Source organism: Musa acuminata, chromosome BXJ2-11 (genome assembly GCF_036884655.1).
Source record: "Musa acuminata AAA Group cultivar baxijiao chromosome BXJ2-11, Cavendish_Baxijiao_AAA, whole genome shotgun sequence".
In the NCBI taxonomy this organism is placed as follows: domain Eukaryota; kingdom Viridiplantae; phylum Streptophyta; class Magnoliopsida; order Zingiberales; family Musaceae; genus Musa; species Musa acuminata.
Window position 1 is genome coordinate 25148923 of NC_088348.1, and position 24797 is coordinate 25173719.

The following is a 24797-nucleotide window of genomic DNA, read 5'->3' on the forward strand; positions in this document are numbered from 1 at the left end:
AGTGTTTTGGATCTCCGGTCATAAGCCTTGGGCATCCATTATCAAAATTTTATTTTTACTCCTAGCTTTCGATTGTAGAGATGTCTACAAGAAATGTAGGTTTCCTTTAGGTACCCATTTGAATTTGGGTCTCTCATGGTTAAATCTATCTATCTTGATTTTTGGCATATGGTCATTTATGGAATCCATACTAATTTATGCAAGTCATACTTCCTGAATAGATATTTATATGCAAAGTGTCCACACCGAAAACATAAATTACATTTGTTTTCAAGGGAAACATATAATGTGGGTCTTTTAACAAATAAAGTCGGTTTTTATTGAGTATTGTTACTTACAAAATTGATTCCTATTTTTCTATGTACTTGATCCTTATCGGTAAGAATCATTTTTAATTATTTGCTACCAATTTTAATTTTTTCTAACATTTGTTTTAGTAATACATTTTCATTCTTAACTAAGTCTAACTCTTCACATTTAGTGCAAGGAGCTAACATACTATCATCATGCTCATTTCTTAATTTATCAAATTCACTAACAAGAGAAGCATGCTTCTTTTTTAACAACTTATATTTTTTACCAATTAGCTTATATTCATCAAATAAATCATGAAAAACATTTAGTATCTCATCGTAAGGTAAAGACACTTCAGTTGAGTTGTTTACCTCATGTTTGTAATTTGTATGACATAGATAAGCCACGAGTCAGCTAAAAGAACTTCACTGGCCATTCAATTTATTGGTATCTTCTGATATGTAGATGGTATAGGCTTCTTAATATTCTTGCTTGAATCTGGAAAGCTACATACCATATTCTTTTTATTCTGCTATAATTTTTTCTATCAGACATTGACCTATAATTTAGAATTAGTCTTTTTCATTAACTTTTTAAATTTATTTGTCAAAAGTTCTATGTCATCATCACTTGAGCTTTCGCTCGAGTGGTCTTCTATTATTCGAAGTATCAAATCCTTCCTGTTCTTTAGAAGGTTGTTCTCATGTATATGTCTTACAAGTCATTTCATAGGTCATCAAAGACCCGATAAGTTCTTCGAGCAAAAAATTATTTAGGTCCTTTGCCTCTTATATTGTAATTACTTTAAAATCTTAATTTTTAGAAAGATATCGTAAAACATTATTAACAAGTTCAAGATTCGAAAAATATTTATCAAGAGCTTTTAAACTATTAACAACATTCGTAAAACAAGTGTATATGTTAACAATAGTTTCGCTTGGCTTCATTCGAAACACCTCAAAATCATGCATCAAAAGATTTATTTTAGAATCTTTTACACTATTCGTGCCTTCATGAGTTACTTCTAGTGTGTGCCAAATCTTATGTGTAGTTTTACATAAAGAAATACTATTAAACTTATTTTTATTCAAAGAACAAAATAAAGTGTTCATAGCTCTGGCATTCAAAGAAAAAATTTTCTTCTTTAAACATTCCGTTCGTTCATTGGATTATAAGAATTTTAAAAATTAATTTCAATAATATTCCATAAATGAAAATATAAAGAAAGTAAGAAATCTCTTATTCGAGTTTTTCAATACGTGTAGTTCGTCCCATTAAACATAGAAGGATGAACGATAGAGTGACCCTCTTGAAAGCCAAGAAAAGCCATCTCTCTTGAGTGTTAAACCAAATAGAGAGAAATATGGCTCTGATACCAACTGTTAGGATCATGTCGGCACTAAGAGAGGAGGGGGGGGGGGATCGGGGGGCGTAAATTAATGCTTTCGTGAAAACAACGGTTTAAAAATTTTCATTCAATGAAAATCAATATTGAAAAAGAGTTTAACTTGAAAGTATATTCATAAGCATAGTGAGAGTCGTAAGTAAGTAAATCAATTTACAATATGAGAATAAAAAGCATAACAGAAATGTAAACCGAGTTTTATAGTGGTTCGGTCGTCGTGACCTGCATCCACTCCCGATTCCTCCTTTGTTAAAGCCACCAGTATCCACTAACGTTCTTCTTACAATAGTGTTTTCTTTCCTTTTTGCTCTTAGTTCTTATATTAATTAAGTAGGGATGAGTGGGGTTTTTATAGGTCCTAAATAGATTCAAAATTGGAGCCAAAAATTTGAATCCTCGGGATTTTGGGGTATTAGCCGTACCACCGCCAGTATTGGTGGTACCACATCCTACTAGTTCTGACACTGGGCGGTACCACCGTCCAGTTTGCAGTACTACCGCCTAACACACTGACACTAGGCAATACCACTGCCTAGTCTGAGCAGTACCACCGCTAGACCCTACTACAGGACACTGAATGGACCGAACAATAGCCTAATTTAGGCTCGATTTAGACATTGTTTCACCCCAATACTGACTCAATTAGACCTAAATTAACTTAATCTAGACAAATTATTACAAAGCACGAATCATATGTTGTCCAACATGTCATTGGTTCTTCGGCGCTTTGTCCGATCCTTCGGTGCATCGTCCGTCCTCTTTGGCGCATTGCCCAATCGACATGTTGACTCCCGCAACTTTCAATCTCCTTGGCGTAATATCCGATCCTGCAACTCGATGACCGAACTCATGACACGAAGTCCATCTGCCGGTATGACGACCGATCCTCCGGCCCGATGTCCAAACTCTTGATATGTTCAACTCCGACCCATCATCTAATTCCTCCTGTTTTAATCAATTTGTCTCTCCTTGATCGAAGTTAGTCTTGTGTCACTCAAAACGTAGATTAGATCACAAACTCATCAATTGATTTCATCATCAAAATTCAAAATTTAATAATCTCTACTTTTTTTTATGATAACAATCAATTGATCATGGAGTTTAAACTAAAATCCTCCTATCAATATGACATAATTTCAATTATGAATTATATGCAATACATCATATTATTACTTACATTATAAGTTCAAATATTGCAACCAAACCATCATACATAATAAAATTTTATTTTACCCTACATGATTATTATCATACCTTCTCCCCCTTTATCATCAACAAAAAGGAGAAGTGCAACCAGCAATTTTTGAAACATTCAGGTTCTACTTCATTATAGAATATGCAAGCTTAGTAAGTTTTAGAGATATGCTAGCTTTGCTTCTCTTTTGATATGTGCAAGATAGTAATTTTTGAATCTTGCTGAAGTGTACAAGCTAGCAATTCTTTCTCCCCCTTTGTTATTGTAAAAATAGGAATACAATGATACAATTTTTTTCTTTTTACATCAATTTTCTAATCATAATAAATATTAATAACAATAATAAATTTGCATCAATATTTCAATCCTCAAAAATGAAAAATCAAATCATGAATACTAAAAGATGATGAGTCATTTTTGACAAATCTCCTCTTTAGTAAATAACAAAAAGAAATCTTAGGAGATTAAATAGTCAATGATCTTCAAAAGTAATCTTATGTTATAAATTTCAAAAAATCAAAAGAAAATTTTGAATAAACATTTTCTTTAATAAAACAAAGGAATCATAATGAATGATATTGATTTATATAAAAAATCAAGTTATAGTTATCAAGATCATGATTTGTTTGCATAATTCTTCTCTTCAGTAAAAGAAAGAATCTAAAAATATCTTGATTCATAAAAAAAATTCAAGTTATGATTCCAAGAAATCAAAAGAGAAACCATGATTCATTTGGATAATTCTTCTCTTTAGTAAATGACAAAAAGAAATATAGGAGAACAAAGAAGAGATCTTAATTCACATAAGATATCTCAAGTTAAGAAATCAAGAGAATGTTCATGATTCATTAGAAAAATCTCATTTAGATTTAAATCATTAAATCATCAAAATTATTTTCGTAGTCCAAGAGATTACAAATAGATTCATCAAGAAAAATGCATTCCATATTTTTATTTTTATTTTAGCGATTGATTTCATACAAGCATATCTTTGTTTTCTATGCCAAATCAATACATCATTGATTAAAACAAAAAATCATAAAAAAAATCATCAACATAAATAAACCATAAATCACAAAAATCATCATGATCAAAAGTGTAACACATAATTTCAAAACATAAGATTTCAAATTATCATTACTTCAAATCCTCATGCATATTATAAATCTTTAATTAAAATCATTTTGTTACTAATAGTTCTAATTATAATAATCTTTCATTTATTGTTTTGGCTAGTGAGCTTTGTGAAGTATTTTAGATCTCCGGTTATAAGTTTTGAGCATTCACTATCAAAATTTTCTTTTTGCTTCTAGCTTTCGATTGTAGGGATGTCTACAAGAAATGTGGGCTTCTTTTAAGTACTCATTTGACTTTGGGTCCCTCATAGTTAGATTTATCTATCTTGATTTTTGGCATAGGGTCATTTATGGTTCTTTTATGAATCCATACTAATTTATGTAAGCCATACTTCTTGAATGAACATTTATATGCAAAGTGTCTACACTTATCACACAAATTACATTTGTTTTCAAGGGAAACATATAATGCGGGTCCTTTAACAAATAAAGTCAGTTTTTATTGAGTGTTGCTACTCACAAAATTGATTCCTACTTTTCTATATATATGACCCTTATTGGCAAGAATCATGTTTAATGATTCACTACTAATTTTAAATTTTTTTAACATTTTTTTTAGTAATATATTTTCATTCTTAACTAAGTTAACTCTTTACATTTAGTACAAGGAGCTAACTCTTTACATTTAATGATTCATCATGCTAATTTCTTAATTTATCAAATTCACTAATAAGAGAAACATGCTCCTTTTTTAGCAACTTATATTTTTTACCAACTAGCTTACATTCATCAAATAAATCATGGAAAGCATTTAGTAACTCATCGTAAGGTAAAGGCATTTTAGTTGATTACCTTAATGTCGAGCGTCGTTAAGGCGTAGTTTGCCACCTCACCTTTGTTGGTTTGCTCATCATCTTTGGATGTACTCGATTCGTTGTATGTCGGCTTAAATGCTTTCGTTTTCTTTAGCAGCTTCTTTAATTTATATCAAGTTGTTGTGTCATTTTTAAGTTCATTTTTAGAATTAGCCTTTTTCATGAATTTTTTAAGTTTATTTATCAAAAGTTCTATGTCATCGTCACTTGAGCTTTCGCTTGAGTGGTTTTCTATTGTTCGAAGTGTCACATCCTTCCTATTCTTTGGAAGATTATGCTAATGTTCATCAAGTTCATTATGTGTCTTGCACGTTATTTCATAGATCATCAAAGACCCAATAAGTTCTTCAAGCGGAAAGTTATTTAGGTTACTTGCCTCTTGTATTACAATTACATTCGAATCTGAATTTTTAGAAAAAAGATTGTAAAACTTTATTAACAAGTTTAAGATTCAAAAAATATTTGTCAAGAGCTTTTAAATTATTGACGACATCCATAAAATGGGTGTATATGTCAACAATAGTTTCACTTGACTTCATTCAAAATACCTCAAAATCATGCATCAAAAGATTTATTTTAGACTTTTTTACTCTATTCGTGCTTTTATGAGTTACTTTTAGTGTATATCAAATCTCATATGTAGTTTCGTAAAAAGAAATACTATTAAACTTATTTTTATTCAAAGAACAAAAGAGAGCATTCATAGCTCTAACATTCAAAGAAAAATTTTCTTCTCCAAATCATTTCATTCATTTATTGGATTATAAGTCTTTTGAAAATCATTTTCGATGATATTCCATAAATTGAAATCTAAAAAAAGCAAGAAAACTCTCATTCAAGTTGTCTAATACGTGTAATCCGTCTCATTAAACATAGGAGGATGAATGATAGAGTAACCCTTTTAAAAGCTGGGAAAAGCCATCTCTCTTGGGTATTAAACCAAATTGAGAAAAACATGGCTCTGATACTAACTATTACCACTGAAAGGGGGAGTGAATTAGTGCTTTCGTGAAAACGACGGTTTGAAAATTTTTATTCGATGAAAAATGATATTGGAAAAGAGCTTAACTCGAAAGTGCATTCGTTAACGAAGTGAGAGTAGTAAGCAAGTAAATCAGTTTGTAATATGAGAATAAAAAGTAGAATAGAAATGTAAACCGAGTTTTATAGTGGTTCGGTCGTCATGACCTACATCCACTCTCGATTCCTCCTTGAAGCCACCAACATCTATTAATGATCTTCTTTCAACAAGTGAAGATCAACTACCATTTTACACCCATTTTTCTCTTTTTCACAGGTTTAGGAGATAACCTTTACAATCACTCATCTCTTTCTTAAACTTCACCCAACACTTTGAGCTTGAGATGAGTTCTCATAATATTACAATAGCGTTTTCTTTCTTTTTTGCTCTCATTTCTTGTATTAACTGAGTAGGGATGAGTGAGGTTTTTATAGGCCCCAAATAGATTCAAATTTGGAGCCAAAGATTTGAATCATCGGAATTTCAGGGTACTAGCGGTACCACCGCTAGTACCGGGCAATACCACCACCTATCAGTTCTGACACTGGGTGGTACCACCACCTGACACAGTCTTGAAGATTGTGTCTAGGTGATACCACCACCAGACCGACATTGAATGGGCCAAACAATATACCCAATTCAGCCCTAATTAAAGCTCAATTGGCCCCTAATTGAGATGTCATTATTTTACCCCAATACCGACTTAATTAGACCTAAACTAACTCGATCTAGACAAATTATTAGAAAGCATGAATCATATGTTATTCGACATGTCATTGGTTCTTCCAGCGCTTCGTCCGATCCTTTGGTATATTACTCAATCGGCATGTTAACTCTCGCAACTTTCAATCTCTTTGGTGCAATGTTCGATCATTCGACCTGATGCCTAAACTTATGGCACGAAGTCCTTCTACTGGTATGTTGATCGATCTTCCAACTCGATGTCCAATATCATGATATGTTCAACTCCGGCCCTATGTTTAATTCCTCCTACTTCAATCAATTTGTCTCTCCTTGATCGCAGCTAGTCCTGCATCACTCATTAGATCATAAACTCATCAATTGATTTCATTATTAAAATCCAAGATTCAACCGTTTACCAACCAATTTTTTATGGTATATTTTTACATACTATATGTACATGCAATGTTTTAATCAATCAATTTCAATTTTGTGGATTAATCGAAAAGTAATGAGTTGATAAGATTTATATATTAAATGGTAGAATACCTAAAAGATTTGTAATGGATATTCCAACTTTATATAATTTAACATATGAATTTCTTCCAAATTATTATGTACTTTTGTTGTAAATAAAGTAAGGCAAGTCAATTTAGATTCTTATCATTAGAATATTTGTTAAAAATTATGTGTTTTAAAAGTTTTAACGATGCTACTTGTGTTTATTATCCTGCACCTCATTTATTTTTAATTAAATGTATTAATGCTATTGATCATTAGAAAAAATTGAAAATGCTAATAAGTTGAAGTCATTAGGGCAATGAAAATTGATTTAATTATTTTAATAATATTTCATCTATTTGTCTTATTGCTTTTGTTTTCAATGCTCGTCGTCCATTAGATGATTTGTATGATTATTTGGGTACTTATTATGATGTCTACATTTAGATACTGATATTAGTGAGAAAAATAAGAAAAATTAAAAAAAAGGGTCATTGAATTATATGACTATTATAATACCATTTATAATAAGCAAATTACCCCAACATGACTAGAGGAAAGAAATGTAGGAGATCATCATGCTCCAACTTCAAGTTTGATACTTATTTATCAGTTCTTTTCATTTTGGTAATAATATTACCGTTTTATATTTTTCAAATCTTCAATGTGGGCGTGTCATTCAATTACCTTTTTTTTTAATTTTATCAATCATTGTAAACTAAATTTTAGTAATTATAATGCCAATAGTTGCTATGAAGCAAATTTGGTACTAAGGGATGTATCTTGGATTAGACGAGTATAACTTTAGAGTCAATGAAGGTCCAAATATATATTAATAATTTGACTAATAGCGAGAAGGTCTTGAAGATTTATTTGATACATAAATCAAAAAAACAATCAAGAGATTAACGATTATTGAAGTGAAGAATTATTTAATTTATGTCATTATGAGTATATAAATATGTAACATTTGATGAAAATTTTAAAATTAAAATTAAATATTAATAACAATAAATTAATTAAATTAGATTTTAAAAAATAATTTAATTCAAATCGAAATCACATGGAATCGCCTTAATTTCTGATAGGGAACATGTTGGTGACCAATCACCATCCGACATTTATTGCCATGGGGAGACTGGTGTAAAAAGAAAAGGTTACAATCACCTTTCATCTATCTACCCCGTGGACAACAATCCAATAGAGGCCATTTGAGCATGTCTTTCCCTTGTCACATGCATAAACAAAATGTTAAAGTGGGACATTGGGACAATTGTAGGTTGTTCCCTTCATAGACCAAGTATAAAGACTAATTGTAGGTTGTTCCCTTCATTCACCAAGTATAAAGACTAATCCAAGGGAGGCCATACCGAGGCACTCTCTTTTCAAGAAAAAAACTCGTACCTTAGAAAAGATATCGAACTAACTTGATTGATGGAGGGATCGAGTACGGAAACTTCTCTCAACATCGTCTTAGTGCAGGTGATGCCTCGGAAACTCAGCCCCCTACCTTGGACCATCCTCAATGCCACTCTAGTACCACTTTGGAGCCACTTAACACTCCTATGCATTCAGGTTTGACCCAAGTTAAATTAACTCATATGTCGACGATAATTTCATCTAATATTTTGGTGATAGAAAAAGGGCTTGAAGTCACAGGAACGTCCACCTGTTAATCCTCTCAATAAAAGCTTCAATGAGGAGGCTCTATCTCCAACCTGCAACACTTTTACTTGGGGGAACCATCCTTTTACCCACATGTGGATGTGTCCACTTCGACATAGACGCCAATAAGGTACTGGCATATGTTTAACGACCTAAGTCTCTCACCTTGGGGATGAATTTGAGTCATCTGCTCATCACCGTTGAGGTGTTTCTAAACCTCACCCATCATGTGTAGATACTCAGGGAGGATGCAAGCTATCACCTCACTCTTGCCTCAACTAGCCAAACAAACGACGTCACCATCTCAACCATGATCAACCCTTCAATCGCCACCTCACCCATCATGTGTAGATACTCAGGGAGGATGCAAGCTATCACCTCACTCTTGCCTCAACTAGCCAAACAAACGACATCACCATCTCAACCATGATCAACACTTCAATCGCCACAAGCATTGGCACTTGTCAGAATACCCTCAACCAATGTGATGCCAACATCTTAAGATTGTCCAAGGCTCATGGAACAATCGAAGGAGCGCCCCGCTCCTCAACCGTGGAGTTCACCACACTATAGCTCGACTTCGCTCGATTCCAAGACCCAATCGATGGATTTGATGGATAAATCCCTGAAGATCCAACTGCGATAAACAGATTAATGCTTAGATGATATGCGATAGAAATTTCAACAATCCAAAGGAAAAAATCCAATCAAATCCCACATCAGATCTATTCAAATGGCCCCAAGAACACATAATTATGCATCTAAATCAACCTGAGTGAACCTCCAATTGAATTTGCATTTTTTATATCTAAAACAATATTTTTGGAATTCAGGTAGGACAATAACTCTTAACTCATCATACAATCATCGGTAAAGAAGAAGAGCTTCCCTCATGTCACTCGTGAGGTTGAAAGCTGAAACCCAATATAGTGGAACTGTTCCTCGACATCATCACTAATATGCATAAATGATACTTGGGGAATATGGCAAAAGTATTTTTCCCAGCACTTTGAGGAACTCACAGCATTCACCTCTGTGTTTCACAACCAATAAAACTTACAAAGACTAAATGCAAACACACCTTTACCATTAGAAGTCCTAAGCAAAAAACAGAAGAAAAAACAGGAAGAGGAGGTACCTCAGCACAAGCTATAAAAGCAAACAAAAAATGTTTTGTGACAGTAATTTGTTCCAGTCAACAACATCTTTAAGATAAAGAAATTCTTGGCTTTTCCACATCAAAAGGCAGCACGCCGTGGCCTCTCCTCAGCAACATTAACTCTTAGTGCCCGACCATCGAAACTCTATGAATAATAACAAAGCAGTAGTTACTGGATGAAAAAATTGATCAAGAAAGCAAGAATGACAAAATCAAAGGAATGGAGTTCATAGCTGGTTTTTTAAAATTATTTCCTACCATAACATGAGTTATACACTAATCATAATCGATTGGGATAAGTGAGAAGGTGTTGGATAGCAAAAAAATATTTGATTAATCAAACTCATGATCAATTTTATTTAATGCAATCGCATACAGGAACGCTTCCAATAATGGACCTTATTAAATTGTGCCATACAACTTTTGTCGGGTAAAGCAGGTTCCTTCATCATTAACATTGAATCAACTAGTTTAGGCACAAAGTCTCAATTTTGGACCAAGAATTATGCTTTGCATACTTGGCATCTACTTGGGAAGATATTAACATCAGTATACACAATTGGCCAAATTAAGTGGACTCACCTGTCCATCAAGAGCAGCAATTGCATCATCCATTTCAGACTGTGCTGCCATTTTAACAAAGCCAAAACCACGTGACCGTCCAGTCTCTCTATCATACACCACCCTTGCTTCCAGCACTTTACCATGTTCACTAAAAATTTGCCCTAGGCGGCCATCATCCACTTGCCAAGGCAAATTGCCAACATAGATCCTTAAAGATGGTTGAAATTGTCGAGGTGTTCTTTCCACACGTCTCCCTCTGGGAGCTGATTTGTTTACAGTCAAAAGCCTGCCACTAATTTCCTGTTTCCAGAGCAGAAAATGTGTTAAGAGTCAAAAGCTTAACCATAACGAGAAATTGAATTTTGCTGCTTTCACAAAAACAAGAACCACTTCATGCCAGTCAAAGTTTGCAAACAATTAGGAATATAGTGTATCAGTCGAGATCAAAACAACATATAGAGCAAAGAAGGCAGGCAGAAACTTTTAGTTCATAATATACAAATATACATGTATATATGCATATGCATATACATACACAAAGAAAATAGTTACAACGCAAATTGTATGTCAAGAAACTAGCCCATGGTAAAACATCAAAAAGAACAGGAGCAGCAATAAGAAAAAAATTCATAAAGCAAATCATATGTTTAGAGATTACACCATGCCAGACATCGAACAAGAAAACGCATGACCAACAGTAGTAGAATGAAGCCACATTGATTTTAACAAAACATCCAGAAGCATATTACAAGTTGAATGCAAAAATATGAACAGATATCTGATAAAAGAGTTTGATCATCAAAGAATCATCCACCCGGCACCTAAGATTTAGGTCTAATATAACAATCAGGAAAGCTGGAAAACATCAGAGATTAAGTAGATATTGATAATCTAATTAAAGTCACCAAAAAGAGTTTTAAACGAGTACTTCTTTTTCCTAAGCTGGCTACACTGTTAAGCTAGAGCAAGTATTCTCAAACCGAACATAGTCATACTCTCTAACCAAATATACTTAGTCTATTCTGAATACTAGTTGTATGAACAATAAAGAGAACACTGAAAGAAGACTTGTAGTTAACAAAGTTAAGATCAAATAGTTATCAAAACTGTTTACTAGGTAAATTTCATGACTCTTGTTAGCTATTTTATGTCTTAAGTCGTACAAGAATTAAGAATCGGAAGAAGTTAATAAGTTAAAATAACTATAAAGAAAATCCATGGCAAGGCTGCCAGAGTACGATGGGTCTTAAGGCATAGACGACATGCTGTATCGTAGAACTCGTATAGACTGTTTAGGCTCCATGACAGACACCACAGCGACTACAATTGTATGGAAAGTGCCAAAGCTCACTTTGTCGCAGTCACAGTACATCAAACAGTAGACATAGTAGCCCTATTTTTTAGTAAAATCCAATTTTTCTACCTACTCTATGGGTTTATGTTATTTAGGTCAGATTTAACTATCTTCGTCAGCTCATGATTTTTTATAGGGTCTATTTCTCATTCTATTGGATTCACCTCCATAAGTAAATAAAGAGAAAAAAAGAATCAGCAATGCAGTGCTTCTCATCTTCAGGTGTTTAATGATTTGACCTTATTGCTAATCAAAAGATTCTAGGCGCCATCTAGTGTTAGTTTTATTGATAGTATTTTGGATTCTGAAAATAGCATCTTGCAATTTGGTGTTATTGTTATATCACACTTTGTATATCTATTATCACAGTTTTAAGTAATCTACTATTCTTTTTTTAATTTGAAGAAAAAACTACCCTTCTTTAAATGCCCAATTGAGGGCTAGTAATTTGGTTCAGATACAAGAACCTTCTGAAATCTGCTCTACGGTTGTGAGCAGATGCATTCAGGGTACAAAGTTTTGCTACAGCATGCACCAATATGTTTACATTTCTATGAATATGACTAGAAGTGACACTATAACTTCTCTACCAATGTTCAAAGTGTCAGCTGTTAGAGATCTTAATATGACACTTGTCTGATATGTAAGTTGTACTTGGTTTCTCTGAAGAATATGTTTTCTGAGTGCTTGTACTACAAAGAACACTCGCATGCCCTATTAAGGCTCCCTCCTAAAATAAAAAATTTTGTTTGGTGAGCCATTTATAATGGACCGCGTAGTCACAAAAAGGACTAGCAAACAGAGTTCTATCAGATAAAAGTTCTTATAGATTTGGTTCTCAATCAGACGGTCAACCTCATGTCTTCTTCCAATGTTGCAGAGTTCAGTGTCCTTGGTTTCTATGTCCACTAACGTTAAGATCTGATGCTCTGCAGGCTCATACGTTAACAAAAGGGCAGAAAACTTCTCACGCACTCAAATGCAGATCAACAAGAGATCTTATTCACCATAGTGCGGAGCATTATAATTTAGGAATCAGGTCTATTTCCAGAACAGCAAGCAGTAACCAGAGAAGTGTGTAAAGATAAAATGTAATATTTACATTACTACCAGCCTTAAACCTAAACAAATCACTAATTCTCCAAAAGGCGTCACACAATGCTATATTGCAACCTCTCACTAATTTTTTCAATGTCAATTTTGACACAGCAAATGATGTCACTGGAGGACTGCAATGGCTCTGTAATTCAGGATGGTCATTATGCAGTTTCCCAATTTACAGATGCAATTTATTAGGCAGACAAAGCAGAAGTAATTGCTGCAAGAGAATCTCTGAAAATGGCCATGAGAATGGAGATCCCAAGCATTATCTTTTGAAGAGATTGGTTGTGCTTAGTTCATCATTTACTGCAGGACAGCACTATGGATCAATCATCAACAAGCCTCATAAGTCAATGTTCATGATCAAGTGGATGCAGTCAAGATAAAGAAAGACCTAATTAGCGTCAGAGCAACCATAACACATATTTTCATTTTTTTTCTCAACAGTTCTAAGGGGAAGCATTTTGAGCGTGTATATGGAGAAATTATTGGATCCAGGAAGAAAAGCTCAGACTCGAAGAAGACTTACAGAACGATGAAACATCTCCACAGCTTTGTCTGCTTCTTCAATCGTGCTCATGGACACAAATCCAAATCCACGACTCTGATCAGTCCCCCGATTGTATATCACCTGCATATCCACAACCATGACCCAAGAATCGCACAGATCTCAACGCCATTATCATATCCCAACAACAACACAAGAATAGAAGAATCGGAATCCTCCAATTTCTATTTCAATTGCAAGACCCCATCGAATCTACGTTACCTCGGCGACCTCGACGACTCCAGCCTTATCGAAGAGCTGAGCCAGCTTCTCGCTGTCCATATCGTAGGGGAGGTTCCCGACGAAGAGCTTCGCCTCCTCGGCCGGCTCGCCATAAGGCTCCACCCCGTCCTCCGTTTCCCCCTCGAGCCCTTCCAAGCCAAAACCTCCATCTTCGAGCTCATTCTCCTCCACTTCCTCCTCCTCCTCCGCCTGGAGGGTCCAGCCGGAGGTCTGTGCCACGAAGGGTGGCAAAGGAAGGATCTTTCTAAAGGGCAGCAACGAAGAGGAGAGAGAGAGGCGGGGAAAGCGGAGCGGCCTGGAGGAGCGGGGAAACGGGAGGAGAGAGGGAGGGGGAACAGAAGAGAAGAGAGCGGCTGTCAGAGACAGGGGAAGGCCTTCCGCCATGGGCATGGGGTTGACGGCCGTGCCTGCCGCCATGGATTGGAGACAGAGAAGAGATAAGGGGGAACCGGGGGGTGAGGGGCGTCGCCGGTTTTATATACGATAGTACTTTTGCAAATACGCCCTCTATAATCATGCTATTACGAATAACCTCCTTAAAAGTGTCAAATTATCTCAATATTTTCATATTTAGTTTCCTTCCAAAAAAGAACATATTATGCCTTAAATAAAAATAAACATATATCCCTCTAATATGTATGATTTTGATATTTATCCTCTAAATTTTAAGCTTAGCTTATATTATAGTGAAACCTAAAAACTTGCATAGGTGAGTAATCTCTCATATGTTAAAAACTATTATTTGGTTATTAATTGAAACACTAAATGATGTTAATGTTATGTAATTAAAATGAATATTTTTTGGAGTATAATTATGGAAAGAGTCTTAATATTGGAGGGATGTACGTGCTACATGTATTTTTTTTATTGACATGCATACAGAGTACCGGAGATAATTGTGTACAGAGCTTAAGCATTTCCTCCATGACTTCTTTCTTCAGATGAAATGTAGAAGATAGAGGTCGCCATATCACATAATTCACCTACATAAAGATGATTTCTAGATAGAGCAAATGATTCATCCCCCTGGATTTGGTATAAATTTGACTTGGGAGAACAAAGTCAACCGAAGGATTGATCACTCAGTCAATGAGCTTCTGCTTCAGCCAAGCTTCCTGGTTTTGTATCCCTTCTTGCCTTTTCCTCTTGGCCAAGTGGGACATGACTCTTGCAGAGGCCACCTTCTTCACCAGTAGTTTCCACTTCTCGTCCTTCTCCTCCTCTGCTTTCCTTTTGGTTTGCTCCATCTTCTGCTTGAATTGGCTGCAGAGCAATAGAGGAACAAGGACAAGTTGGTCAGTGACCAGGAGGAAGTAGCAGGTGGCGAAGGCTGTAGGATGCTTACGAGCAGAGGGGGACTTTGCAGGGGTCGGGGTGGACGCAGATGGCGGAGTGGAGACGGAGGAGCTGCCACAGACGCTTGCAGCGAGGGCAGCCGTGCTGCTGCTGCTGCTGCTGTTGCGGCGGCTTCTTCTTGCGGTCGCAGGCGGCGAGGTGGTGGATGAGCTGCTGGAGGCCACGGCAGGTGGCGGGGTTCGGGCAATGGGTGGGGTCACGCGGCGGCGGTCCGCGGCCGGATGGCCCGACCTCGGTGCAGCCCTCCGCGCAGATGTGCTGCAAGCACTCCATGGCCTCGCTCAGCTCCGTATATACTTTCTCCTCCTCCCTCTTCCGCCGCCGCCGCTTCTGCCTCTGAGATCATTCGTATAGTACGCGCCGTCAATATCAACTAATGCCGGAAGGATAAAGATCGGAGTGGTGCGATGTCGGTACCAGATGGGCGTCTTGGAGGGATTGGAGGATGTCGAGCTCGAGCCAGGGGTCGTTCTCCTGGAGGAAGCGCCACGCCTCGGTGCTCTCCACGGCGGCGTAGTCCCTGGCGATGAGCCTCAGGCAGCGGAGGTGCAGCCAGGGCGCGTCGCACCGCCGTGCCAGCACCAGCACGTCCACCACCCCCTCCGCCGTCAGCCGCGATGCCAGCGCCCGCTCGCACGCCCGCTTCAGCCACCCCACCTGGTACACATGCGACAGGACCAGCAAGTGCACCCCGTGCTCGCCCACCTCCGGCGCCTCCTCCCCCTCCACCGCAGGCGTCACACAACTCCTGTAGTGATGAATCTTATCATGAGAAATCCAACACCGACAGAGATTGAACTGTGGAGTCCTAATGCAGCGTTGGAGAGGCAGGTTTCAGATCTTGGCGGTTAGCTCTCATGGTGTGGACCTACATGGCAGAGGTGGGATGGTCCATTGTCCTTGCAATGGGGTTCTCGAGAAAATAACAGGTGAACAGGCATGATGATGATGATTCAAAGTGGAGGTTGAAATCTGTGGAGCACGAGAATTGCGTGGTTTGGATCAATAACAGGACTAACATCGCAATCAAAACAGAGCTCTTTTTCTACCCTCTCTTTGAACTCTCTCCTGTGGTGGTGGTCGTGGTGGTGCCAACCCTGTCCCATCTACATCATCACACGGAGACCTTTAGCACCACCGCCGCCGCACTAGAAACCAAGGTTGTATTGGTTGGTGGAGGCTTTTCCGATTTGAATCGTACAGACTTGCTTCGGAGTTAAGGAATCAAGGAGATGACCGACGAACCTGGCGGAGTAGAGCAGGCGAACGAAGGCACACACTGCGTCGTGAGGAACTCCAAGTATCGGAATCACTCTTCCTTCTCCCCCACGTTTCTGCGGCCGATCCAACATGCTCTCTAACACCGGCGACGCTGCCGCCTTCACACAAGAAACACAACCAATCATACACACCCCGTTCTTACGAGCGCAGAGAGAAGAAAAGAAGATGCAGCTCACCAGAACTTTGGAATGAACAGGAATTCTCCTCTTCCCGGCGGTCAAGATCTGGACATCTGCGTCATCTCCCCCGCTGGGATCCGTCCTCGAATTGCCCATCTCTCTCTCTCTCTCTCTCTCTCTCTGAGACAGAGCACGGGACTAAGTAGATAACTGGAAAGAGAAGCAGCCTAATCAACTCGAACGGGTCAGGTTTATATAGGCGAAGGGAGGACGGAGGAGGAGGTAGTGATGGACGCTTGGAGGGATACGAGGATGATTTCATCCATGACGTAGAACACCAAGAGAGCCACAAAATGGGACTCGTGACGGAGGTGAGGACGACACGGCTCCCACTGGGCTTCTGCTCGAGGAAGGCATTATACATGGACGGCTGCGAGGTGGAATCCTCCACCGCTAATGCAGGAAATCAACGGCCGACCAAACACCTGACTCGCATCGAGAGTCGCGCAACCACTTGATAGACCCATGGCTCCCATCCCATCCGATGGCGTGATCTAACTCCTTCATCGTGCTTCCAGATGCACGACGAGATCGGCACATTTACGATCGCTATTAGACGACGAAGTGGTGGACCCACTGCTTCCCATCCATCATCTCGAAGATATTTAAAATGGTGTGGAAGATCCGATCTACCATTAGCTTTTTACCACGTACGCAATTGAACAGCGGCATGGCGGGTCCCATGGTGTGGAACCGAAACGCTACCGGCCGTTGGATCCCATCAGATCTGTAAGAGCGTCCATCAAGTGGGAGATATTTACGATGATCATGTGGCTGTGGCTTGCGATTGGGACTTCACTTCAGCTTAAGCATCCAAATGTGTGGCCAAAACATACTAATGTGGCTCCACAAGATTGATTGAATGAACATAAGTCAAGCAAGTTGCGATATTGGGATCTTCTCCTGCCTCATGATCGCAATCCATGCATGATATGACATACGCATACGTATCTCGTTAACATCCATCAAAAAAATATCGTGTGGATTATGACTGTCTGTAAGTAACATTAACTACATCAAATTAGAAAGATATCAATAATTAAAATACATCTAACATAATTATAATAAAAGAAGTGGTCATTAATTGATAGAGATTAATTATTTATATGCTAAATCAATAAATATGAAAACAACTTGTTTTGGATAGAAATTATGTGTGTGACGGTGCCTTTTGTTTGGAATTTATGTATAATCATTTTGATCATTATTGGAGTATCACCGATTATTAAACAAAAAGCTCAATGCATGATAAGTAGGAATTAGAAAACGAATAATTCGTAGAATAATCTACAATAGTGCAATTATTGCTGTGCAATTTTTGTTCATATATCCAATCATTTAATTAATATATGAGAAGACGATGATATTGCCTAACAGTTGGCAAACATACAATCAATTTAATGCCCGTTAATGTCACGATGAAGTGGACATTTTTGCATGGCTCACACTAGAGTAAACCTCATATCGATGTGCTCGATGTGGATGAGAGAGCGAGAGAGAGAGAGAGAGAGAGAGAAAGAGGAATACACCGAACACTAAAAAACACAGTTGGGATCAATCAACCGTGGGTGAGGTGACAAGTTGCAATGTTCATTTGTGCTTCCCATGAAGGAGATAAGAAGTTCTTCTGCATGATTGTTGTTAGGAGAAGATATCTTTTGAGATGCCACATTTTGATTGAACCATAAATTTGTCTATATTAATAATAATAGTATCACTATTATTATTATTATATATGTTCCACCCTCACATTATCCCCTAAAAAGATAGCTTGATTAGCTTGACATGTAAATCTGAACTCAAATGTATGATACAAGTCTAAGCTGGGAATGAATATGGTATAAATATTAACTAAATATTAAAAAGGATAAGATGACGAATCCAAAATCTAACATATTATATGACCAAAGACCACGATAAAATTTGAATTATGTGTCCATTATTGCTAAAAGGTTAAGTCATCCCATGATCCAATCTAACATTATTGTTTGGTTCGTCTACATTAATTGGTTTGCGTCCTTTCGAGGTGACCATTGAAGTGTACAGAGTCGTATCTTATGTTTTATATATATATATATATATATATATATATATATATATATATATATATATATATATATATATATATATATATATATATATATATATATATATATATATATATATATTACTTTTGATCCAAATTAATCAATATTTATCAAATGATTAATTTATATATTTAGATTGATATTAATGACAATAACATTAGGGATATATATATATATATATAATATTAAAATATACTATTTTCAAAATTTGGAAGGATATATATAAAGCTTTTTTACCCAACTACAAGACATTATAACAGATCATAACCGGACGTATCATTGTACTTACTATTATGTGTATTTTTCTGATCCTATGCTTATTAATCCCAGTAATTAGACTACTCAAAACATTGTCGTTGATGTAATAATGGTTTATGTAATAATGGTGTCATTCCTACTTTAAGATTTGCATAGACAGGATACACTTTCACCTATTTATACTTAAAAAATTTATATTAAAATCTATATAATTAAGAATTAAAATATTTAACCTTATTTACATTGACACATTCAATTTAGATGCGTTAGTCGATCTTACTAATATCGATTCAAACATTGACGATGAGGAGGAAGATGAGGCAAAGCAATGAGGCCTCTACATTGATATTGTACTACTCTACCTCTTCTTCCACCTTCAACGTCACTCTACATCTACGATAATGTCGGAGGAAGAAGAGGAGGCAGGTAAGACATCTACGTCACTGAGGAAGAGGAGATAAGTGAGATAAAGTAGTGTGATGTCGAAGGAGGACAATGAAAGTGAGGCATCTGCATCGGCATCACACCGCGCTGCCTCCTCTTTGTTCTCATCGATCGTCGCATTATCAGAAGAGAAAGAGGAGGCAAAGCGATGCGACACCAACGTAAATGTCTCACTTCTCTCCTCTTTCTCTTCTGACGTCAATGCAAATGTTGTTGAATCTCGGATTTTGATAACGAAATCAATTGATGAGTTTGTGATTTAATCTATGTTTTGAGTGACATAGGACTAGCTTCGATCAAGGAGAGGCAAATTGATTAAAGAAGGAAAAATCATATTGGGTCAGGGTAAACATATCAAAAGATTGGACATCGGGCCAGAGGATTGGTCGACGTGTCGGCAGAAGGCTCATGCCGTGAATTCGGGCATCGGACTGAAGGATCGGACATTGCGCTAAGGAGATCGGAAGTTGCGGGAGTCAACATGCTGATTGGGCAATACACTGAAGGAGAGGACGATATTCCAAAGGATCGAACGAGCGCCGGATGAACCAATGATATACCGGATAAAGGATTCATCCTTTATAATCATTTATCTAAGATTAAAGTAGTTTATGGGGCTAATTGAGTTAGTTTTTGATATAATCATGTTAACTCAATTAGGGGCTAATTAGGTCTTAATAAACACTAATTTGGGCTCATTATGAGGCCTATTTAGTGACCTAAAAGTTGGGTCAAGCGGTGGAACCGCTTGTGAGTTGAAAAACTCAAAAAACCCAATCTCCGAGGCTATCAGGCAATGGTACCACCTAGTGACAGTGTGTCAAGCGATGGTACCGCTAAACTGGGCAGTGCTACCACCCAGTGTCAGGCTGTGGGCAGTGGTACCACCCAGTGCAAGCGGTGGTACCGCCCGTACCTCGAAATCTCGGGGATTTGAATTTTGGCTCCAAGTTTTGAAGCCATTTGGGGTATATAAATACCCTAGCTATTCCTGCATGGAGTAGTAAGAAAGATTAAGCAAAACTCTGTTGTAAACTCTATTAGAAAGTTGAGTTCCCTCCTCCTAAAGCTTATAGAGAGTTCTAAGGAAGCTTTGTGAGGGATACCTTGTAAAAGAGGGTTGCAAAAGGTTATCTCCTAAACTTGTAAAAAGGAGAAGAGGGGTGTAAAAGGGTAGTTGGTTTTTGCCCCTTGAAGAAAGACCGTTAGTGGATGCCGGTGGCCTCCATGGAAGAGGAATCGGGAGTGGATGTAGGTCACAACGATCGAACCACTATAAAATCTGGTTTGCATTTCTTTTTAGCAATTCATTTTAACTACAAATTGCCTTCTTATTGCTTTCACCATGCTCCCTTACGCTTCTAAGTTAATATCTTTCCGACCAGTTTTCAATGTATGAAATATTTTCAAATCGACGTTTTTTACTGCTACATTAATTCACCCCCCCTCTTAGTGTCGACTCATTCCTAATAGTTAGTATCAGAGCCTCGTTATTTCTCATTTGGTTTAACACCCAAGAGAAATAGCTCTTTTTCGATTTTAAGAGGGTTTTTCTATCGTTCATCCTCCTATGTTCAATGGAACAGACTATACTTATTGGAAAACTCGAGAGTTTTCTTGCTTTCTATGGATTTAAACTTATGGAATATCATTGAAAATAGATTTCAAAAGTTTTCTATTCTAATAAGCGAATGTAATGATTTGGACAAGAAAACTTTTTCTTTAAATGTTAGAACTATGAATGCTCTATTTTGTGTTTTGAGCAAAAAATGAGTTTAATCGTGTTTCTATTTGTGAAACAGCTTTCAATATTTGACATACACTTGAAATCACACACGAGGGCACTAGTAGAGTAAAGGATTCTAAGATAAATATTTTGATGCATAATTTTGAACTATTTCGAATGAAGCCGTGCGAAACCATTATTGACATGTACACCCATTTTACGGATATCATCAATGACTTAAAAGCTCTTGGCAAATGTTTTTCAAATCTTAAACTTGTTAATAAAGTTTTATGATTTCTTTCTAAAACTTGGGATCATAAAGTAACAGTCATTCAAGAGGTCAAAGATTTAAATACTTTCCCCCTCGAAGAATTTATCGGGTCTTTAATGACCTATGAAATTAGTTGTATGACACAAAACAAATATGAGAACAACTTTCTAAAGAACAAGAAGGATTTGACACTTCGAATACATGAAGACCACTCGAGCGAAAGCTCAAGTAATGATGAAATTGAACTTCTCACTATAAAACTTAAAAAGTTCATTAAACAAGAATTAAAAAATAAAAATAAACTTAAAAAAAGTTTCCAAAAAAGAAGAGAGCACTCAAAGTGACTTGGGACGAAACGAGTTCATCCGAAGATTAAGAACAAACCAACAAAAGCGAGGTGGCAAACTATGCCTTAACGACTTTTGACGAGGTAACTAAAACCCCTTTAATTTATTTTGAAATTACATGATACTTTTCATGAGTTATATTTTTAGTTTAAAAAATTATATATAATTTTTTCTTAAAAATTATATGTTTAATGATGTAATGAAAATGTTAAAAAATTGGGATCATGCTAGTAATTTTAAAAATTATAATGACAATTGCATGTTTTATGAAAATATATCAAATTATTAGATATAAATCTAATGCTTGTACATCTAATAGATTAATCTTATGTATGTTTTTAAAAAATAATAATGTGCAATCATGTTGATTTCCATATTGCTTTTCGATTTTGATTGAAGATGTCTTATGTTCAATGATACCATGCTTGATGATTTTATACTATAAATGAGATTTTGAAGTTATACATGATGATTTTTATGACTTATGACTTATTGATCTTTGTCGCAATGAAAGTTGCTTTTTCGGTTTTAAATAAGATGAATGATTTTCATATGAAAAACTTGAGCATATTTATATAAAATCAATTACATAAAATAAAACACGTAAAAAGGGAATACATTTTTCATCTCTATCTTATTGATTTTTTCGATAAAAGATTAATGAATCCATGAATATTATGCTTTTGTGAATCTCGTAGACTATGAAAATGAATTTGAATGAGTTTTATCCAAATCATAATTTCTCAAGATTTATAACATGAAATCTTTTATGAATCAAGATCTCTTATGTTTCTCTTTGCCATTTACTAAAGAGAAAAACAATCCAATTCATGATCTTGATTTCTTGATATTTGATACTTTAAATCTTTCTATGAATTAAGATCATTTTCTCCTTGTTTCTTTTTACTATTCACCAAAAAAGGAGACTTATCCTAACAAACCATGATATGCTACTTGATATCTTGAAAATTTATAACTTAGTTTTGTTATGCATTTCTTTCCTTCTTCATTCTTGTTTACGATGACAAAAGGGAGAAAGAAAATCGATAGCATATCAAAAGATTGATTTATCAATTAATGTCATTTTGAATCTCTTATGACTTTGATAATTTGAATCTAAATGAGAATTTTCCAATCGAATCATGAACCTTCTCTTGATTTCTTAACTTGAGACTTTCTTTTATGAATCAAGATTTCTTACTCTTTATTTTTCATATAATTCTTGCATTTTGAGAAAATTTTCTATATGAATCATGTCTTTTGGTATTCACATAATCTTATCTTTCATGATATGATTTTTATAATTTCTTATATTCATGAAGTATATCTCATCACCAAAATTCTCTTGATATTCTTCATATGATGATATTAAATTATACATGAAATACTCATAAATTTATGTTTATACATACAAATGAGAAGTCATGATCATGCATGGTAGGATTGAATGTAATTTGACATTTTGATACCATTATAATTTGCATTATTTATGATTTAGAATGATGCATGCAATACTATAATTTGTTGCTAAAATGATGTATCATAAATATTTGAGTATCATATATGATATGCCCATAGTGATGATTTATTTTTGATATCATGCATTAAGTAATGATGAAATGTAAGGTTTTGAAATTGTACATGTTTTAATTTGAAACTATAATGATGCATAAATATGTTGAAATAATATTGATACTTTACTTTTATCATGATTTAAAAATTATTATAAAGGAAAAAAAATTATAAAATTATTATTTTTTCTTCTTTTTGATAATGACAAAGGGGGAGAAAGAACTAGCTTGTATGTTCTTAAATAATATAAAATTTGCTAACTTGCATGGTATAAAATTGGTTAACTTACTTGATGTAAAACTTGCTATCTTACTAGCTTGCGTATCTAAAACTTGCTAGCTTGCCAAACTCAAAAGAGAGCAAAAATTACTAACTTGCACATCCCAAGTAGAAGTAAAATTGTTAGCTTTTCACATCGCAAAGAAAAGTAAACTTGTTAACTTGCATATCTTAAAAATTGCTAGCTTGCATGATGTAAAACTAGCTAAAATCGCTAACTTGTAATCTAAAGAGAAGCAAAAAGTTGCTATCTCAAGAAAAGTAAACATGCTAAACTTACATATCTCTAAAAATTGCAAACAAGCTTGCATGTTATAAAACTTACATATATAAAACACTTCTCCTTTTTGTTGATGACAAAGGGGGAGAAGTCATAATGACAATCATGCATGAGATGATATACTTGGATATGATTATGCATGAGTTTATGTTGCATGCAATGATATGATAAATTAGTTATGTCAATATTCATGATGCATGCAATATTGAAGTACTTATATGTTTTAAAACATTATATGATTTTCTGAATTTAAATGTTCTATCAATATGGCATATTGATAGGGGGAGTTAAGGTTAACTCTGTCATCAATTGGTTATCATCATTAAAAAGAGAGAGATTATTGAATCTCAAATTTTGATGATGAAATCAATTGATTAGTTTATGATTTAATCTGTATTTTGAGTGACGTACGACTAGTTTCGATCAAGGAGATGCAAATTGATTAAAGCGGGAAGAATAATATTGGGTAGGAGTGAACATGTTAGAAGATTGGACGTTGGGCCAGAGGATCGGTTGACGTGTCGATAAAAGGCTCGTGCCGTGAATTCAAGCATCGGGCCAAAGGATTGGACATTACGCCAAGGAAATTAAAAGTTGTAGGAGTCAACATGCCGATTGAACAATATGCCGAAGGAGAGGATGATGCTCCAAAGGATCGGAGGAGCGTCGGATAAACTAATGACATGCCGGATAAAGGATTCATCCTTTATAATCATTTGTCTAAGATCAAAGTAGTTTAGGGGGCTAATTGAGTTAGCTTTTTATGTAATCATGCTAATTCAATTAGGGGCTAATTGGGCTTTAATTGGGACTGATTTGGGCTCATTGAGAGGCTCATTCAGTGACCTAAAAGTTTGGTCAAGCAGTAGCACCGCTAGAACAGGCGATGGAACCACTTGCGAGTTGAAAAACTCGAAAAATCCGATCTCCGAGACTGTCAGGAGGTGGTACTGCCAGATTGAGCGGTGGTACCACCCAGTGATAGTGTGTTGGGAAATGGTACCGTCAGATTGGGCGGTGGTACTGCCTAGTGTCA

At 36.0% G+C, this 24797-nt stretch overlaps 2 protein-coding genes across 2 annotated transcripts; both read right to left on the bottom strand.

Moving 5' to 3' along the window:
* Window positions 1-9779: 9779 nt before the first annotated feature.
* LOC135626435 (28 kDa ribonucleoprotein, chloroplastic-like) lies at window positions 9780-14135 on the bottom strand. The gene is made up of 4 exons (XM_065131707.1): window positions 13661-14135; window positions 13421-13522; window positions 10455-10736; window positions 9780-10017 (listed from the first exon to the last, which is right to left on the bottom strand). The coding sequence occupies exons 1-4, from the start codon at window positions 14096-14098 to the stop codon at window positions 9952-9954; spliced, it is 888 nt and encodes a 295-aa protein (XP_064987779.1). The 5' UTR covers window positions 14099-14135; the 3' UTR covers window positions 9780-9951.
* A 378-nt stretch (window positions 14136-14513) lies between these two features.
* LOC135626434 (BTB/POZ and TAZ domain-containing protein 1-like) lies at window positions 14514-16684 on the bottom strand. Its single transcript, XM_065131706.1, has 5 exons — window positions 16495-16684; window positions 16283-16416; window positions 15455-15785; window positions 15027-15373; window positions 14514-14944 (listed from the first exon to the last, which is right to left on the bottom strand). The coding sequence occupies exons 1-5, from the start codon at window positions 16591-16593 to the stop codon at window positions 14764-14766; spliced, it is 1092 nt and encodes a 363-aa protein (XP_064987778.1). The 5' UTR covers window positions 16594-16684; the 3' UTR covers window positions 14514-14763.
* Window positions 16685-24797: the final 8113 nt, after the last annotated feature.

What these genes read in the sequence shown, in the direction of transcription:
- LOC135626435 (XM_065131707.1), bottom strand. Translation starts at nt 14,098, where the DNA reads ATGGCGGCAGGCACGGCCGTCAACCCCATGCCCATGGCGGAAGGCCTT. An exon ending in TGGAGATGTTTCATCGTTCT is followed by an intron (nt 10,737 to 13,420) that starts GTAAGTCTTCTT and finishes CTCTGGAAACAG; the next exon opens with GAAATTAGTGGCAGGCTTTT. An exon ending in TTGCTGCTCTTGATGGACAG is followed by an intron (nt 10,018 to 10,454) that starts GTGAGTCCACTT and finishes TATTATTCATAG; the next exon opens with AGTTTCGATGGTCGGGCACT.
- LOC135626434 (XM_065131706.1), bottom strand. Translation starts at nt 16,593, where the DNA reads ATGGGCAATTCGAGGACGGATCCCAGCGGGGGAGATGACGCAGATGTC. An exon ending in CTGTTCATTCCAAAGTTCTG is followed by an intron (nt 16,417 to 16,494) that starts GTGAGCTGCATC and finishes TCTTGTGTGAAG; the next exon opens with GCGGCAGCGTCGCCGGTGTT. An exon ending in CGCCTGCTCTACTCCGCCAG is followed by an intron (nt 15,786 to 16,282) that starts GTTCGTCGGTCA and finishes TCATCACTACAG; the next exon opens with GAGTTGTGTGACGCCTGCGG.